General features: G+C 39.3%; 1 protein-coding gene across 2 annotated transcripts in view; it reads left to right on the forward strand.

The window, feature by feature from the left end:
• Positions 1–15,336, forward strand: part of TMEM170A (transmembrane protein 170A) — a 29,514-nt gene extending 14,178 nt beyond the window's left edge. Inside the window, exons 2-3 of one of the 2 annotated variants that reach the window (XM_004470912.4) lie at positions 9,730–9,831; positions 12,357–15,336. In XM_004470912.4, coding sequence (XP_004470969.1) covers positions 9,730–9,831; positions 12,357–12,487 — 233 coding nt within the window. In that variant the 3' untranslated portion in view covers positions 12,488–15,336. Of the gene's footprint in view, positions 1–9,729; positions 9,901–12,356 lie in introns of both variants that reach the window. The other variant, XM_004470911.5, reaches the window with a different exon arrangement.
• The last annotated feature ends 3,837 nt before the right edge of the window (positions 15,337–19,173 follow it).

A 19,173-nucleotide genomic window follows, 5' to 3' on the forward strand; every position in this document is an offset into this window, starting at 1 on the left:
GTTTGTGTGTTTTGCATTGTCATTCAGGTCCCTAAGTCCCTCCTGGATTTTTTCTATCTTTTTATTGATTAATTCTACTATCTGTTTGATTTCAGATGTACTGTCTTCCATATCACTAATTCTTTTCCTCTGCCTCATCAAATCTGCTGTTATTTTCTAAGAGTATATTTTTGATTTCTTGGATTGTGCTATTGATCCCCATCATTTCCATGATCTTTTTTTGCATGATCACAGTTTCTTCTGTATGCTCTCCAAGTGTTTTCTTAATGTGCTTAATCTCTTCCTTCACTTCATTGAATTGGCCCATGATACATGTTTTGAGAGCTTTAATTACTTGTTTGATGTTCCACTTCTCTTCCTGGTTTTTAGTTTGTTTTTTGGATTGGGCCATGTTTTCCTGATTATTTGTATTGTCTATAGTTTTTTGTTGCTGTCTGGTCATCATTTTATGTTTTTGGGTTTATTCTGTTGATTATCTTCTTATTCTAGTCTTGGGGTTTAGTTGTTTTTTTTGTGTGTTGTCTTTTCTTTGTCACTTTTTTCTTCTTATTCTATTTCCTTGTTGTTGGCTAGGTTCCCTTGAAGGAAAATATTAGGTCCAGAGAAAGCGAAAGGGGTAAGAAAAGAAAAATATAATAATAGTATTGATAGTGAATGTTAGCAGAAGAGCCATGTGAGATCTAGGAGAATGGATATAGAACTCATGGAAGCTGTGTATAGTTATAACTGTAAGAAAGTGGAGTACCTATAATGAGATATTAAACTGAATATGGGGAGGAATATACTATGAATTAAAAGGTCAGTGTGGGAAGTGGACTTGGCTCAGTGGTTAGGGCGTCCATCTACCACATGGAAGGTCAAACCCTTGGCCTCCTTGACCCATGTGGAGCTGGCCCACGCTCAGTGCTGATGCATGCAAAGAGTGCCATGCCACGCAGGGGTGTCCCTGCGTAGGAGAGCCCCACACGCAAGGAGTGCGCCCCGTAAGGAGAGCCGCCCAGCGTGAAAGAAAGTGCAGCTTACCCAGGAATGGTGCTGCAAACACGGAGAGCTGACACAACAAGATGACACAACAAAAAGAAACACAGATTTCCATGCTGCTGACAACAACAGAAGCCATCAAATAAGAGCACGCAGCAAATGGATACAGAGAACAGACAACTGGGGGGGGGGGGGGGGCGGGAAGGGGAGAGAAATAAATAAAATAAATCTTAAAAAAAATAAAAATTTAAAAAAGTCAGTGTGGTCAGGAGAGAGGGAAAAAGAAAAGAGGATAATAATATAAAGAGTGAATAAGTGATAGAAAACAGATTAGAGGTATTAGAGATAAAAAGTCAGGAATATCGGGGGCTAAACAGAGAGAGGTGGAATGTAAGAGAAACAATAAATGATGGAGTAGAGAATGATGTAAAGGAAAGGAGATAGCATTCGTAGCCAAAATCAGTATGCAGAGAAAAGAGAAAATTGAGGATGAGGAAGCACAGCAAATAAGAAATGTTGCCTGCAGCACTAATATAAAAAAAGGAAAAAGAAAAGAGAAAAAAAAAAAAGAGCAAGAAAAAGAAAAAAAAAGGGTGGTGGCGAGGATAAAGGTGAAGAAAAAAACAAAAAAACAAGCAGACCAGACAAGGTCTCAGGCAAAGAATCCTCTTTGCAACTGAATAAACGGCTTAGGAGTCTGACCTTCCCCCTTTCTCCCTTCCTCACTTCCCTCTTTCCCAAGGCAGCAGGCAGGCTGCAAGAGGGCTCCTGTAGGAAATTCAAATGGGTCCCTGGTGAGCCAACTCACCTGAGAAAATAATGACTCTTAATTTCTTGAGAGAGCACTCACCCCTTGCCAGGAACCCTAAATATGCTATTGGAAGCCTGTAAAGCACGTCGTATTGTCCCTCTCCCTTAGATGTGCTACAAGGGGGCTAGTTAATTTTCTGACTCCACCTTCTCCCAGACCAAGTTTCCTAACCCAGGGCGTTTAGGTAAATTGGGCTCTCTCAGCAGATTCGCCTCTCCTCTCTTCCCAGACTCTCCCCAAGTCAGCTGATATGCTCCTCCAAACTCAATAAAAGTCGGGGGGTGGGGGGGGACACCAGAAAATTGAACCTGCACTCCTTGGCCCCTCTGTACCTCCCACCTAAACTCTCCTACTCCCGGAGTTATTCCGTGACAGGAGGGCTAAGGCGATGCCGGATTTCTGGGAGTGCTGAGCTTGGGAAACAGAGGCCCGGGAGAATGTGGACTCGGGGTATGTATGTCTGTGAAACATGGGCCGCGGGGGTTCAGGGGACACAGACTTGGGATTCACACATTTGGGAAACACAGGGCTTGGAAACTCCGCTCCAGAACCGGCAGTTCTCAGTGAACCTCGCGGCTCTTAGCCCTAGGGGGAAGGGACGTACTTTCCCACAGCTTCCCAGTTCAGTGTTAGAAACCCGCAGTTTTACCTTGAGCAAGCACCAATTCTGCTTCAGTCTTGCCAGATCGATGTCCAGACACCTCCTGCCCTACAGGTTCCCGAAACAGCCTACTCCGGTAGGACTCCATCACCACACAGCCAGTCTTTGGTAAGAGAGATGAGGATGGTGTACTTACTCAGACACCATCTTGCCCCGCCTCTCTTGACATTCTTATTAATATGTTTCTTAGAGTTGGATGGGAGTATGTTGTGCTTCTTGGACACACAAATTCATGTCCTTTAATAGGGTTGGGAAATTTTCTACCAATATTTCTTCAGATATTCCTTCTGCCTCTTTTCCCTTCTCTTTTCGGGACACCCATAACACGTGTCTGCATGTCTCTTGCTGTCATTTAGTTCCCTGAGACTTTTCAATTTTTTTCCATTCTTTTCTATATCTATTCTTTGGTATATTTGTGTTTAGAGGCCATTTCTTCATGCTCACCAATCCTTTCTTCTGCCTCCTCAAATCTGCTATATGAATCCAGTGTATTTTTTTTTTTTATTTTAAAAAAAATTTATTCCCCCCCCCTTGCTGCTTGCGTACTGTCTGCTTTGGGTCCATTCACTGCACATTCTTCTGTGTCTGCTTGTCTTCTTTTTGTTGCATCATCTTGCTGTGCCAGCTCTGCAGGCACGGGCTGTCAGCTCTCCATGGGTGTGCACCAGCTTGCCTTCACAAGGAAGCCCTAGGACGAGAACTCAGGGCCTCCCATATGGTAGACAGGAGCCCAATTGATTTAGCCACAACCCCTTCCCTGAACCCAGTGTATTTTTAATTTCATTTATTGTATCTTTCATTCCCATAAGATCTGCAATTTTTTTTATGTATGCTTCCAAATTCTTCATTGTATTCATCTAATGTCTTCTTAATATCCTTAACTTTTTTAGCCATCTCATTGAATTTATTGAGGGATTTGCTTCAACATTTATGATTAGTTGTCTCAATTCCTTTGTCATCTGGAGGCTTATCTTTTTCCTTTAACTGGGTCATATCTTCCTGTTTCTTGGTATGAATTGTAATTTTTTGTGGGTGCCTTGGTATCTGGCTTACTAGAGAGTATTTATTCTGGGTGTGGTCTCTCTTTAGTTTAGGGCTTTCTTGCCCTTTCTCCCTTGCTAGTTGTGTAGTAGGAGACAAGGATATAGTTGGTGCTATAAGCTCTGGAGGCTTAAGCGCCCTCATTGTCCCAGGGACCGATGAAGTATCTCCCAACTTTTTTCTTTGCCAGGGGTAGGGACAGAGCCACAGTTGTGTGTAATAATCCAAGTTATACAGGCCTAGACTATAGTTGTCCAGAGAGACTGATGAAGCTTCAAGCCCCTTCCTCCCTGCCTGGGGTGGGGATGGACTGCATTTGCCCTGGTAGACTTCTGACTATTCAGTCTGTACCAGCCAAATGTACCTGTAATTACCCAGAGAGGTTGGTACAGCCTCCCTCCAGCTTCCTCCCTGCCAGAGGTGGGGCTGGAGCCTAGGCTAGGGCTGCAGGCTGATATGGGTGAAAGAAGCTGGTCCCGCCATCACTCTGATTTTCAATCAGCCTGGCTTCCCCTCATGCCGGGGGCAGAGTCAAAATGGCAGCTTCTGGCCTCTTTCTTACTTGGACAGGTTCAAACTTTAGCTCTTCTTAGGGTTATACTTTAGCCAGCCAAATATACTATTCAGTAGCTGAAATTGGTGACCAAAATAGTCTTTTCCTCCCCCGTTTTTGGGAGCCACAGAACAGCTCTTGAGGCAGTGTGAGCAGCCAGAGTAGGAGGATCACCAGCCTCCGCCACGTGGTGTATATTTTCCCGGACAGGCTGGCTCAGATTCCCTCAGCTTCCTCCCTGCCAGAGGTGGGCTTGGGGGTGAGGCCAGAGTTGCAGTCAGATCTGGATGGGAAAAAGTTGGTCCCCACCTGCACTGTGATTTTCAGTCCGCCTCACTTCTCCTCTTGACATGTGTGGAGTTAAGATGGCAGCTACTGGCCTCTTTCTGACTTGGATGGGCTCAAACTTTAGTTGTTCTTAGGGTTATACCTTAGCCGGCCAAGTTTACTAATCAGTAGCTGAAGTTGGTGCCCAACGGTCTCTTCCAACCCCTTTTTGGGAAGTGGAGCTTCTACTTCCTAGGAACAGCCTCCGAAGTGGCTTTTGCCACCAGTGGAGGATCGGCACTGGCCTCTGGGGTGTGGAGTGCTCTACGTACGAATCTTCCCTGCAGAGGGCAGTCTTTTTCTTTCAAAGATGTTGCAGGATGCTCTTCTGGAGTCCTGGAGCCCCTAGACAGGTGCATTAGAGAGCTCTGGGTGGTTACTAACTGCCCTGTAGTACAAGCTGACTCCAGGAACTCCTTACTCTGCTGCCATCTTGCTGTTTGTTTTATATGTTAGTTTTTAATGTATATAAATATAGATTTAATTTTTTAAGCTTGGGACATTACTTTATACTACACGGTGTGATATTTAAACCTGCTTTCACAGAATTTGCCCAAAACCATCAAACAAAATATACCAGCTTCAACGGTATTATAAAATTATTCAGAAGATTTATCTTATTCAGCAGAAAGAAAACTCACAAATGTTTTGAAACCTTTTGTAGCTTATGATAGTTTTCCATCAGAACAAAAGTATCAAAACTCTTTCAGTTGTTTGTTATTTTTTAAAGCATTGTGCCCTTGATAGGGAAATTCCCTGATCCTTTTATTAGGACCCATTCATCCACAAGAAGACCCAGCCACGTTTCTTTTAAGTGTATTCAGAATATGGTGTTAAATGGAGCTTTGACTCAAAACAAGACAAGAATTTGAGTGGTTGTTGGTGACAATGCCAATTTGGCCCCCACCCCAAGCTCTCTTAGCTCCTCTGAACCCTCTAACCAGAATAAGAAACCTATGTCAACTGAATAAAAACATTTTTATGAAACTATTCTTTTATTGAGTTGGGGAGGTCTGGGGGAGCACACATGTACCAGTATGCTCCCCACACAGAAGCAGCTTGAGGAAACAGCTCTGGTCCTCCTTGCTGCTCTCCAAGCTCCCTAAGCAGACTTATGTGCCTAATGAGTCTTTTTTTTTCTTTTCCAAAGATTTATTTCTCTTCTCTTTCCCCCCGCCCCCCCCCCCCTCAGCCTGGTTGTCTGCTCTCTGTGTCTATTTGCTGCGTGTTCTCCTTTTGTCCGCTTTTGTTGTTGTCAGTGGCACGGGAATCTGTGTTTCTTTTGGTTGTGTCATCTTGCTGTGTCATTTCTCTGTGTGTGCGGCGCCATTCCTGGGCAGACTGCGCTTTCTTTCGCGCTGGCCGGCTCTCCTTATGAGGCACGCTCCTTGCGCGTGGGGCTCCGTCCCCCGCATGGCAGGGCACTCCTTGCGTGCATCAGCACTGCGCATGGGCCAGCTCCACACGGGTCAAGGGGGCCGGGGGTTTGAACCACGGACCTCCCATGTCGTAGGCGGACGCCCTAACCACTGGGCCGAGTCCAATCAGCTTGGTTTTCTGAAGCAATTCTTTTTAAAACAAAAGTTTTGTTTTTAACAAAATAAAGTGAATTTTCAGGCAGCCTTCTGTCCCAGGCTGGCAGTGAGAGCTCCTGCAAGTTGCTTAACCTCCCTCAGCTTTCACTGCCTTGTCAGTGAGCCTGGGGAATACTAATATGTACCTCATAGCAATATTTTGAGGTATAATTGAGTAAAGCACTTAGAACAGCACCTATGTATGTAGAAAATTGTTATTCAATAAATAAACATGTCCAGACTTTTCTGAGTACAAAGAAGCATTTATAAAACACATTTGTGGGGTTTTTTTGTTATTTCATTTTTACAAAGTGGGATCTTACTCTGTGCAATATCCTGCACCTTGCCTTTTACATTTCACAGTGTGCCTTGGGCATCTTACCCACTCCTTATATGTAAATCTATCTCATGTGTATATGTGATTGTGCGCTGTTCCAGAAAATGTTGCCAGAATCTCTGGTTACCTTTGTCCTTGCCTTCATGTGTTCCTGAAGGGTGTATTCCTGGAGGTAAAATTACTGAAGCAAAGGGTGTGCACATTTGACTGTTTTTTTTTTTTTTTTTTTCTTTATTTCATTTATTTCTCTCCTCTTCCCCCAACTCTCTGTGTCTGGTCACTGTGTTCTTCTTTGTCCGGCACTGGGAAACTGCATCTCTTTTTTTTGTTGTTGCATCATCTTGCTGCCTCAGCTCTCTGTGTGCAGTGCCACTCCTGGGCGAGAAGCTCTCCTTGCAGGTCGCTCTCCTTGCGCGTGGGGCTCCCCTATGTGCAGATACCCAGCGGAGAACAGCACTCCTTGCTGCCGGCAGCACTGCGCGTGGGCCAGCTCACCACACAGGCCAGGAGGCCCTGCCCTGGGTATTGAACCCTGCACCTCCTATATGCTAGGTGGACACTCTATCAGTTGAGCCACATGCACTTCCCCATTTGACTGTTTTTGATACTCACTTCCAAATTACTCTTCAGAAAGTTTTCTGTTTTGTATTTTTATTGGCAGTATAGGCTGGGTGCTGTGCGGTATGTCCTGACAGCCCTTTAACGCTCAATCTTTAATAGTGGTGATGGTGATGATAGCACAACATTGTGAATGTAATTAACACCACTGAAATTTATATTTGAATGTAGCTCAAAGGAGAAATTTATGTTATATATATATATATTATTAAAATAAAAATTTTAAAAATCACCATAGGACTATACAGCACAGTGGATACTAATATAAACTATGGATAATAGTATAGTTAATAGTATAACTATAATATTTCATCAATTATGATAAATATATACCACACATATACAAAGTGTTAATAATAGGGAAAAATGAGTGTGAGAGAGAGGTTATGTGGGAACTCCATATTTTCTGCATGATTTTTCCATAAACCTACAACTTTAATAATTATTATTATAAAAACTTTAATAGTATTTTGGGGCTTTCACATAAAAGTCCTGGCATTCAGAGTTCGCCATTATGTAATCCTACCTGTCTTTCCAGCTTTAACAGCCATTACTCTCTTTTTAAAAATATGTATTTTTTTTTAGTTAAAATTTTTAAATGTTTTTATTACAGAAGTTGTGAACTTGCAAAACAGTCATGCACATGTGTAGAATTACCATTTAATACATATTTTTTACTAGAGAAGTTGTGAGCTTACAAAATAATCATGCATAATGTGCAGAATTCCCATACATCACCCCTCCACCAACACCTTGCATTATTGTGGAGCATTTGTTAGAGATTATGAAAGAATACCATCGAAATATTACTATTAACTATGGTCCATAGCTTACATTTGGTATATCTGTTCTATACATGCCCCTATTATTAACACGATATATTAGTATTGTATATTTACTATAGTTCCTGAGAGAACACTCCCATGTTTGTACTGTTAACCATAGTCCACCATCCACCACATGGTTTACTGTGTTATATAATCTTCTGCCTTGTACAGTCTATCCAAAGTATACTCTCAGTGGCTCTCAGTTTTATCAGAATTGTATAATCATCGCCTTAGTAAATTTTTTGATGTTTTCCTTAGTCCAAAAGAAAAAAAATCCCATATCCCTCTTTTATTAACCCTAAGCATTGATATAGTACCTTTGTCATTGGTACCAGATTACAATATTGCTGTTAACTATAGTCCATATGTTACTTAATTGTATTTTTCCTATGCATCACCATATTCTTACTAACTTATAATAGTATATCTGTTCTAGTTCATAGAAGAACTTTCTTGTATTTGTACTTTTAATTATTGTCATCTACCACCAAGTTCACTATTATTCAGTCCCTAGAAAAACTAGATTATTCTTTAGTTTTCTTTCAATTGACATTTATGTCCCTAGACTACCCCTTTCAGCCACAATCACATTTATAAATGAGCCATATTAGTTATACTCACTATAACATGTTACCATTAACTCTATCCATTCCACATTTTATAGCAGCATGATAGCCCATCATATGTATATTTCACATTCATCGGTTGATGGACACTTGGGTTGTTTCCATCTTTTGACAATTGTGAATAATGCCGCTATGAACATCAGTGTACAAATGTCTATTTGTGTCCCTGTTTTTTTTTTTTTAAGATTTATTTATTATTGTTATTTTTATTTCTCTTCCCTTCCCCACCCCTGTTGTCTGCTCTCTGTGTCCATTTGCTGTGTGTTCTTCTGTGTACGCTTGTATTCTTGCCAGTGGCACTGGAAATCTGTTTCTGTTGTGTCATCTTGCTGCATCAGCTCTCCATGTGTGTGACAACACTCCTTTGCAGGCTGCACTTTTTTTGCACGGGGCAGCTCTCCTTACGGGGCGCACTTCTTGCGCGTGGGGCTCCCCTACACGGGGGACACCCCTGCGTGGCATGGCACTCCTTGTGTGCATCAGCACTGCACATGGGCCAGCTCACCACATGGGTCAGGAGGCCCTGGGTTTGAACCCTGGACCTCCCATGTGGTAGGCCGACGCTCTATCCATTGAGCCAAATCTGCTTTTCTGCTTCATTGTTTTTAGTTCTTCTGGATATATTCCTAGTAGAGGGATTGCCAGATCATATGGCAGTTCTATATTAGCTTCCGAGGAATTGCCAAACTGTCTTCCACAGAGGCTGCACCTTTTTACATTCTCAACAGTGACAGAGTATTCCTGTTTCTCCACATCCTCTCCAGCACTTGTAATATATTTTTTTAAAATAATGGCAGCTGTTTTATGAGATGTGAGATGATATCTCATTGTAATTTTGATTTGCATTTCTCTAATAGCTAATGATATTGAACATTTTTTTCATGTACCTTTTCACCATTTGTAGTTTCTCTTTGGAAAAAATGTTTATTTAAGTCTTTTTTTTTTTTTTAAATTTTCTTTATTTCTCTCCCCTTCCCCCCTGTTGTCTGCTCAGTGTCAATTCGCTGTGTGTTCTTCTGCGTCCGCTTGCATTATCCGGCAGCACTGGGAAACTGCATCTCTTTTTTGTTTGTTGTGTTGTCTTGCTGCTTCAGCTCTCCGTGTGTGCAGCGCCACTTCTGGGCGGGCTGTGGTTTTTTCATGAAGGGCGGCTCTCCTTACGGGATGCACTCCTTGTGCGTGGGGCACCCCTATGCTGGGATGCCCCTGTGTGGCACGGCACTCCTTGCCCATGGCAGCACCGCACGTGGGCCAGCTCACCACACAGGTCAGGGGGCCCTGGGGATTGAATCCTGGCTATGATGAGCACTCCCCTGTAGTGGTTGCACTGGGAAAGTCAGTGACCTCTGACCTTTATTTGTTTTTCCTTATAGAGATGTGGTATGGTGTGTTCCTGTGGGCACTGGTGTCCTCTCTCTTCTTTCATGTCCCTGCTGGATTCCTGGCCCTCTTCACCCTCAGACATCACAAATATGGTAGGTTCATGTCTGTAAGCATCCTGTTGATGGGCATCGTGGGACCAATTACTGCTGGAATCTTGACAAGTATGTTAGACATTAAAATACCAGTCACACGTTTACTATGACTAGTCAGTTAAGTTCAGGGCCCAGTTTACAAATACGTTTGAGTGGGACACAGAAGAAAGAGTGCCTTTTAATCACCAGTCCTATTTTTCACCCTCACCCTCCTTTTTAAGCTAACCTCTTTGACTTCCTGACTCAAATTTTATCTCTTGGACTTCTGAAAAGTCAGTTTCAGGTGTGAGATCAGGTCACTGGCAAAAGAGAAAATATTTGTTTTTGTGGAAGCTACTGCTCCTTTCTCATTAGCCATAATAGATAACAAAAGGGAGGGGTGGGTTTTCTTCTGCCCTGCATTCGAATTTCTGGTAGTCTAAGTCTATCATCTACTGCTATTCTTTAAAGGCCCTCGCTTCAGTCTCGTTACTGGATTACAAGTCCCTACCCCTTTGACCTGTCCAAGTTTCTTATCTGTAAAATAGAGAAAACCTACTCATGCTTTATGATGATTAAATGAGATAATGTGTATACTGAGTACTTAGTGTAATACTTAACCCACAGTAATGGTGCAATAATGCTGTATTCATTTCCATTTTTAAGGCTCTTACCCATTTTGAAACCCTCTGAAAAAAGGAGAGTATGCTCTTTCCTTTCTTCCCTTCACTATCATCCCGATCCCACTTTAGTGCCCAGTTCAACTTTTTTTTATACTTCTTTCTACCTAACCTGCACTTTTGGAAGCTAAATTACCAAGCGGGGACCAATGAAACATACGTGCCCCTCATATATTAGTAAAACAGTATTTGAACCCAGGGAAGTGTTGGATTCCTCTAGGTTCTTAGCTGTGCTGCATAAAAGAATTTAAGAACACAGCAGTTTGGTTAGGCCAATAAAAAGAATTTATTGTGAAATGGGAGTAAAGAGCAGAACTTGCTGAGAAATGGGAGAAGATGGAAATATGCACCAAGATTTGATGTGGGCTCCTCTAGGCAGAGAGATTTAGCTTGTGTGGTCACCTTTTAAGCTATTACTCATTCCTCCCCTTGCTAATGTTTGGGGCAGGGGCCCCAGCTGTTTGCTGTTCTGATTGATTACCCCACCCATTAGTTCTCCAGGGGGCCCAATGATGTGGCCCCTTGAGGGTATCCAGGGCTTTCCCTTGGGTCCAAATAGGGCTCACCTGGGGTCCTTCCGGGAGCTTCCTGGGTGGTGGTCTTTCCCTCAGGGGGTTTCCAGGCAGGGTTCCAGGGCTACTTGTTTAATGGCCATGTTTTTCTGCCAGGTCTTAGGCTCTTCTTCCCTTTTTCTAAACTAGCCTGGCTAATACTCGTCATTAGTGGGGTGGGCATTTAAAGTCACAAATGTTAAAAGCAGCCAAAATAAATACTGGTTAAAGTTGTTTTTTCTTGTTAAAATATGCCCATATACCTTCATATCACATTTATAAAATGTATATGCCTTGGATTGAGAGACTGTGTCTTGCATTATTTAAAATGTGTTTCATGCTTGTGCCTTATGTCTTGTGTTCCCAGCTGCATTGAGTACTATAAGAACAGGGATCACTTCTTTTCTTTTCTATAAATGAATACCTTAATAATAACTCATTGTGACCAAGGAAATTTTGTTTGGAGCATTTTTGCGGGGAGGGTCATCTGGAAACCTTGGCCCTCTTCTTTTCATACTAAGTCTTTACTCTCTTGGTGCAATACTGAGACCTTGTTGCAGCTCATGTGGGTATCAGGCACAAATATTTTTGTTTGCTTTGATTTTACAATTTCTAGGAAGTTGTAGTAACTAATATACTAAAACAATTCATGACATGGGAAAAAGAAAGAAATCCCTGAATGTCTTTCCCTCATGGCCTTTGAATTAATAACAACTTTATAGGTATAGAGGCCCTTCCTTAGTCTCTCTCTTCTGCTTCCCACTCCTCTACTGCCCCCTTCATGCATTTGTTAAGGGAACTTTGAGTTTAGTCCATGGTGGAGCTGGGATTCCCTGTGGCTTTTCCTGAAACATTTGTTCACTCTCGTACAGAAAATTCTTTGCCATTTATTGCCAAAAATGTATTGGGTACCTGTTAATGCTAGGCACTGGCTAGGCACTAGGCATGGGGAATAAAGGGATGTTTTTGAGTTCTTCATCAGACCTTGTAGGAATTGTTATCTTTTTTACTTCATTTATTTCTGCCAGAGCATTTTATTCAATATATCTAGGAGACTTTTAGTTTTAAGTAGTCACTTTGAAACACCTAAAAGCACATATTAGTGATTTGCAAAACATATTAGGAATATTTAAAACTTATAATAGTTAGCAGAAAGAACAGGGAAAGCAGAACATTTCTATAATATTTAAACTATTTAAAATATAAAAATCTGGACTATTGTACTTATAGTAGAATTTTAAGTGCTGCATTTTCCTGATTATGTTAACAGATTTTTTTCTTTTCTTTTCTTTTAACATCTTGAATTTTTAAACAGGTGCAGCAATTGCTGGAGTTTACCGAGCAGCAGGCAAGGAAATGATACCATTTGAAGCCCTCACATTGGGCACTGGGCAGACATTTTGTGTAGTGCTGGTTTCCTTTTTACGGATTTTAGCTACTCTATAGCATACACCTTTACACTGTGATGTTGATAAGATTTGATAAATGAACCTAAGATATCCACTTCTCAAAAAGAATACATTCTGGAATGTGGTGTTTTCCTGGTTCCTCAGAAGGAAGCAATGTGGATGAATAGGTGTGCGAAGGATGACATCTCAGCTCTTTCTTCAATTTGAAGCTCTAGAAATTGAAGATCTTTTTGGACTCCTACTATCCTTCATCTAGACAAAACGAGTTATTGACTTTTTTTTTGTAGATATTTAACTTTATAGGTGCCCCTGACCTGAGCCAGGCCAACAGAGCTGTGAGTTGGCATTCCTTGCTCTGCAGTTTATCATATTCTGTGAGAAAATGCAATGTTGCATATTTAAGAGAAACTTTGGGAACATGGGTAGGTTTTTGACCATGGTATACTGTACTAAAATCTTAGTTGATTTAGTCCTGATTAAAATATGGTACACTCTTCCTTTTGCTACATTTTCTTGACCGTAAGTGCCAATTGGGTAAGTATAGCTTTGAAAACAAATTCAGTGAAATATTATAACAGGAAAATATATCTAAGTGTACAACTCTTCCTATCACTTTCATTCTATGACTTTTATGTAGTGTAGTTGGAAACATACTTTATTTGACTGGCTTGGGTTGGAAATGTTAAGCCAGATTGGTTAGGATGCTCTTTGGATATTTGAGGCACAGATAAGAAGATACTTTAAATATTCTCTTACAGTTTTTCTTAGTGACTTTGGTTTATTAATGATTCTTTGGAAGTTGTAGAAATGCAGCTTGAGCTAGAGTTAGTGGTTAGTGATTTCCTAGTCTTAATGTGGTTACCTACTGGTGGCTCTCCTGACTTTTGCAGTATTGGTTGTCAATTCCCAGAAGTGCCTAAAGTTTAATTTTTAGATATCCTAGTCTGCACATTACATTTTCCTTCAAGAGAATTTATATCCTTCAAGACAATTAAATATCAGAGTTTTTAAACCCAATTTTAGCTATTTTAATTTTTCCATTGCTTAGCCTTATTTTTCATTAAAAGGCCTGAAAACTGTGACCTTCAAAAGAGAAAGGATTACAAAATTTAAGTATCTAACTTGTTTTTACCATCTAAATTGTTTTATATAGAATACAATCAATGTTGTTGTTGTTGTTACCATGCTTTCAGAATGGTTTTTGATAATTAAAGCTAATGTTTTTAAAGGAAAGTTTTCATTGCTAGAGTAGGCTAACAACTTATGAGGACAAATGCACATGAACATATTTATCCCATTCCATGAGAAACAGTATATACTTTGGCTTCTGATTAAAAATAGCAAGGAGGATCAATTTACCAGGGAAAGTTATAGAAAGAAATTACATGAGGATCATAAAAATGAACTGGTCGTTTTCTTTTGACCATTAAATGGCCATTTATCAAAATTACGGTGATGTACATATTCTTAGGCTAGGTGGAAAGTAGAGTTGGATTGCAGTCAAATGTCCTGACAAATTCCCCAACAAGATTACTCTTCAATGCTCAAATCTTTCTTCCAAGCAAATGTTTAAACACACCATTTTTCAATTGAAGAGCTGTCATTTGGAAAAGTACCCCTTCATTTAAAGACATATGGGGAAGTTGTATCTTTTTATTATGGGTGACAATTCTAGTCATCTTTATTGAAGAATGTATCCTGTTAGAATTCTTGCCTAAAAGAATATAACTTCACAAACTATTTAAACAAATGGTCCAGTAGTTGGTAGGCCCCTTCCCCAAATACTATTAATTCATAATTAAAATGGTTATTTTTCTTTTAGAGCCTTGGCACAGAAAATAAGTCATTTTGAAAGGGATCTTTGTTTCCATCTTCTTTCCTATTTCCTATTTTGGATTATCCACTCTTTTTAAAAATATTTGAATATGAAATATATCTTCAAATTATTGAATGTTTCATCCATCACAGTATAAGAAGCGTTCTGTGATTAAATGTATATAGTATTTATATAGATTGAGCTATGTAGCTTTAAATACATTTTCAGGGAGAAACTATTTAAATGATAAAGAATGTCTATTCTTCCTTATTATTATTATTAGTGTTTTTTGATTTCCACTCTCAAATATGCAATTACTTGGGATAATTGTTCAGAGGGAAGAATATTGGTATTTGTGTTGAATATTTTATTTTTTTGAGAATTTTCACCAACTGATTTTCTTAGAGACTTATCCAATCTACCCCCACTTTCCCTTTTTTATTTTTACTTTTTAATGCAGGGAGAGGAAAGTAGCAACCAATCCTAAAAGCTGGCTTCTTGATTCTTTAATATTGGGATTTGGGGGTAAAAGTATTTCATGAAAACGTAAGTCCATATGCAAAAGCATAATGATTATTCCAAGAGAAAGATGTCTCTCTGTCTTGCTCTATCTTGCCTTTCATTGTCTGCTATTAAATTATTTTTTGGTAACAGAAATATTTAAATTAGTGACAAAAAGTTCATGCATATAATTGCCTTCAAATCCTTTAAATTTTTTAATTATATGTTGGCTTTTGATTTCAATGTGCTTTCTTACTGCTCTGGTTTTAATTAAGTTATTACATTACAGTGCATACACACCTTTCCTAAGGAACAGTTTCCTGGAATGTGAAGCCCTAGTGCCATTGGCTATCCACATGCAGAAACTTGTGTATGTACATTTCTTATGTGTGCACTCTGTAAGGCTGGTTTTGACTAAAATCAGCTTAATTTTTGTATTAGATTGTTTTAATAACTGCTACAGTCAAAATGATCAAATCTTTGTACAATAGAAAATTATTTAAATTTTATTTTTCTACTGACATTTCTAATTCTCATGTAAATGTTTATTAATAAAGAATTACTTTCAATTCTGTGAGCAAGAGTTCATTTATTTTTTAAGTGGTCATTGAGTTCAATCTTTTGTAATAAAGTCAGACTTTGGTTTGTTTTTTTTTTAAATTATTTAGTTCTCACTGTACATGTTAACTATCTCTTTTATGTTCAATTTCTTATTAGTTATGATAAAATTCTTATTCAAAGATGTGGTCACACTGTCGTTAAATTTGAACTTGAGCGTTATTAACTCCACTTTGTGGGACATATACTGCCATTAAGACACTTTCGTATTATTTATACTGAGATGGTGCAATTTTTATTAAGTGTGAAAAATTTATTTTTATATTAAGTCCAGATGAAGAAAGGCTCCAATGTTAGTTAATTCAGTGCCTCACAAACATCTGAAATCTTTCTCTCTGCTCTTGTCATTTTCAGCAAATTGGATTGTCTTCAGGCTTTTTTACCTCATGGTCACAAGATGACTGCAGTTCCATACATTGCAGGCACACAGTGTCAGAAGGAGAGAGATGGCCCATCTATTCTCTTTATCTCTTTTAAATTAAAAAAAAAAGTTTTTGATTTTTAAAATTGAGCTATAACTAAAAATTAGTAAATCTTAAATGTAAAGCATGATGTATTTTACATATGTGTACAGTTATGTGACTACCATTCAGGTCAATATGGAACATTAACAGCAACACTGTATATCTCTTAGACCCAACGGGAGTACTTTTCTGTCAGTGTCCAAAAAGGGATACCCAAGATTGGACAGTGGAAAGAGACTCCAAAAGATGAGGGGTTAAGGGGGCTGAGTTTGGCAGGGAGAACCCTCTAAAATATTGCCAGGACAACAGAATAATAATGAACCAAGAATCTTAGGGAGTTGCAGGTGGGGGTCAGGGTGGGAGGGTTATACTGTGGGTCACCTGGAGATCCCTGTTCAAGGGGCCAGCTACTGCTCAATTCCCACCTATTTCTGCTTTGTGGGTTTATGAGCTCGGTGCTGCCAGAGTTTTCAGTATTGAAGCTGGAAATCCAGTTTGTTTATTTGAAATCTCCCAATTTTAGAATGCTGACAACTAGTTTAAATTCTTGGAAAACACTATTCATGTCAAACAATATATGTCTTTGAACTCTGGATTTGGCCTGCTACCATAACCAATTTTTTACCTCTTTCTAAACTGGTTGATACAATAGGGAATACTCCCCGCCCTTATAATAGTCAGACACATTAGATTGGAATCCGAACAAATGTATGAAGAGCTAATGAGCTGTAAATAGAATATTAGTTGAAATGTGATGCTAGAAGAGACAATCTGCTGGAGAACTCCGTGTCCTTTGTCCCATAATCCCTCTCGGTGATGGGGTAAAAGGCTACCTCCCAGTTTATCACAGCAGATTTCATTTTTACTGTCTGTATTAGTCATCCAAAGGGGTGCTGATGCAAAATACCAGAAAGTGGTTGGTTTTTATAAAGGGTATTTATTTGGGGTAGTAGCTTACAGATACCTGGCCATAAAGCATAAATTACTTCCCTCACCAAAGTATTTTCACGTGTTGGGGCAAGATGGGTGCCAACGTCTTTGAGGATTCAGGCTTCCTGGGTTCCTCTGGGCTCAGCTCCAGGCTTTGGCATCAAACTCCAGCACCAAAATTCCAACATTTAGAACCCTCAGCTCTGTCCTTTGCCATGCCTTTTATCTTTGAGTCCCCACCCACCAAATGGTGGGGACTCAACAAGAGGTTTACCTAATTCCTTAATCAAATAAACCTATGAGTCCATTATAATCTAATATGCCCAGAGGAAAAGATCAGTTTACAAACATAATCCAATATTTCTTTTTGGAATTCATCAATAATGTCAAACTACTACACTGTCCAAGAAAGACAAGACTGAGGATGGTAAAATCCCAAATATTGGGCCCTAATTTCTAGTATATTTTTCTATTACTCTCCCTTAAGAAAAGTCTGTTGAACTGGATCATAAATTTAAATGTAAGAGTAAAACTATAAAACTTGAAGAAAATGAGTAAATCTTAGGGACCTTGAGTTAGGCCAAGCCCTCTTAAGTAGGACCCCAAAAGCACAAGTGACAAAAGAGAAAAATATGTAAATTGGACTCCTATCAAAATTAAAAGCTTTCATGCTTCAAATGACACCAGGAAGAAAGAAAAAAGGCAACCCACAAAATGGGAAAAAATAGTTGTAAAAGGGACTAGAATATGCAATTGGCCAATAAGCACAGGAAAAATGCTGAATATCAGTAGCCATGAGGGATATGCAAATCAAACCACATGGAGATAGCACTCACACCACTAGGTGTGATGTTGTAATGAGAAAGACATAATTACAAGTGCTGACAGGTTGTGGAACCTTGCAGCACGGCTGGTAGGTATGGTAGGTATGTAAAATGGTGCCACTGCTGTGGAAATCAGTTTGGTGGCTCCTCAAAGATAAACATAGAATTTCCACTATGACCCAGCAATTCAACTTCCAGATATATACCCAAGAGAAATGAAAACATCCACACAATGTATACAGAAATGTTCACAGCAGCATTATTCATAACAGTTTAAGGCTGGAAATGTTCTAATGTCCATCAACTGATGAATGAATAAATAAAGTGTGGTATATCCACACAATGGAATATTATTCAGCCATTAGAGGAGCAGGTTTACCTCAGTGGTTGAGTACGTGCTTCCCACATGCGAGGTCCAGGGTTCAATCCCCAGTATATCGAGAGGGGAAAAAACTTTCTTTGCCCTTGTATTTCAATGAAAGTTAATCCCTTTGTTACCCCATTAAAAAAAGTACTGAGACATGCTACAATATGATGAATTGCAAAACATTATTATATGAAAGAAGCCAGGCACAAAAGACCACATATTGTATGCTTCCATTTACATAAAATATCCAGAATATACAAATCTATAGAGGCAGAAAGTAGATTTGTGGTTGCCTAGCGCTAGGACAAGGGGGATAAATGGGGAATGATGACTAAAGAGTAAGGGGTGATGAGAATGTTAAAAAATTATTTGTGATGGTTATATTGTGAAAATACTAAAAACTACTGAATTGTACATTTTAAATGGGTAAATTTTCTGGTGTGTGATTTGCACTTCAGTAATGTTTTTTTTAAAGAAGTCTACCGGGGAAGCAGATGTGGCTCAAGCAGTTGGGTGCCCGCCTACCACATGGGAGATCCTGGTTTCGGTTCTGGGTGCCTCCTAAAAAGAAGATAAGCAGACACAGCACACAACAAAAAGAGAATATACAACAAGGGCAAACATTGGGGGAGAAATAAAATTATCTTTTTTAAAAAAGTCTGCTGGTATAGAGACAATATAATTGCACTTTTTAACTAATCAATTTTATTGATACATATTAATACAGTATACAATTCATCCAAAGTGTGCAATCAATGGTATTTGGTAAAATCACATAGTCGTGCATTCATCATTTCAATCATTATTAAAGCATTTCCATTATTTCAGTAATAATAATAAACAAAGAAACAGACAAAATTCTTCACCTCTCTATCTCTCTCTGTTTCCCCTGCTACACATAGCTGCTATTTCTGGCTATTCTTGCACAATTATTTATTTATTAAGCAGCTTTACTGAGATTTATTCACATACTAAGGAATACTAAGGGGTGTGGAGTTTTTCTTTTTGGAGTAATGAAATTGTTCTAAAAATGTTTGTGGTGATGAATGTACAACATTGTGATATTCTAAAGCCATTGATTTTATACTTTGGATAGATTATATAGTATGTGCACTTTTTTTTACACATCATGCACATTTTTAATAAACAACCTCATAAAATCTTTTTGAAAATTTCATTCTGTAAAACATTGAAAACTCTACT

The sequence above is a fragment of the Dasypus novemcinctus genome, chromosome 18 (assembly GCF_030445035.2).
Source record: "Dasypus novemcinctus isolate mDasNov1 chromosome 18, mDasNov1.1.hap2, whole genome shotgun sequence".
NCBI classification, from domain to species: domain Eukaryota; kingdom Metazoa; phylum Chordata; class Mammalia; order Cingulata; family Dasypodidae; genus Dasypus; species Dasypus novemcinctus.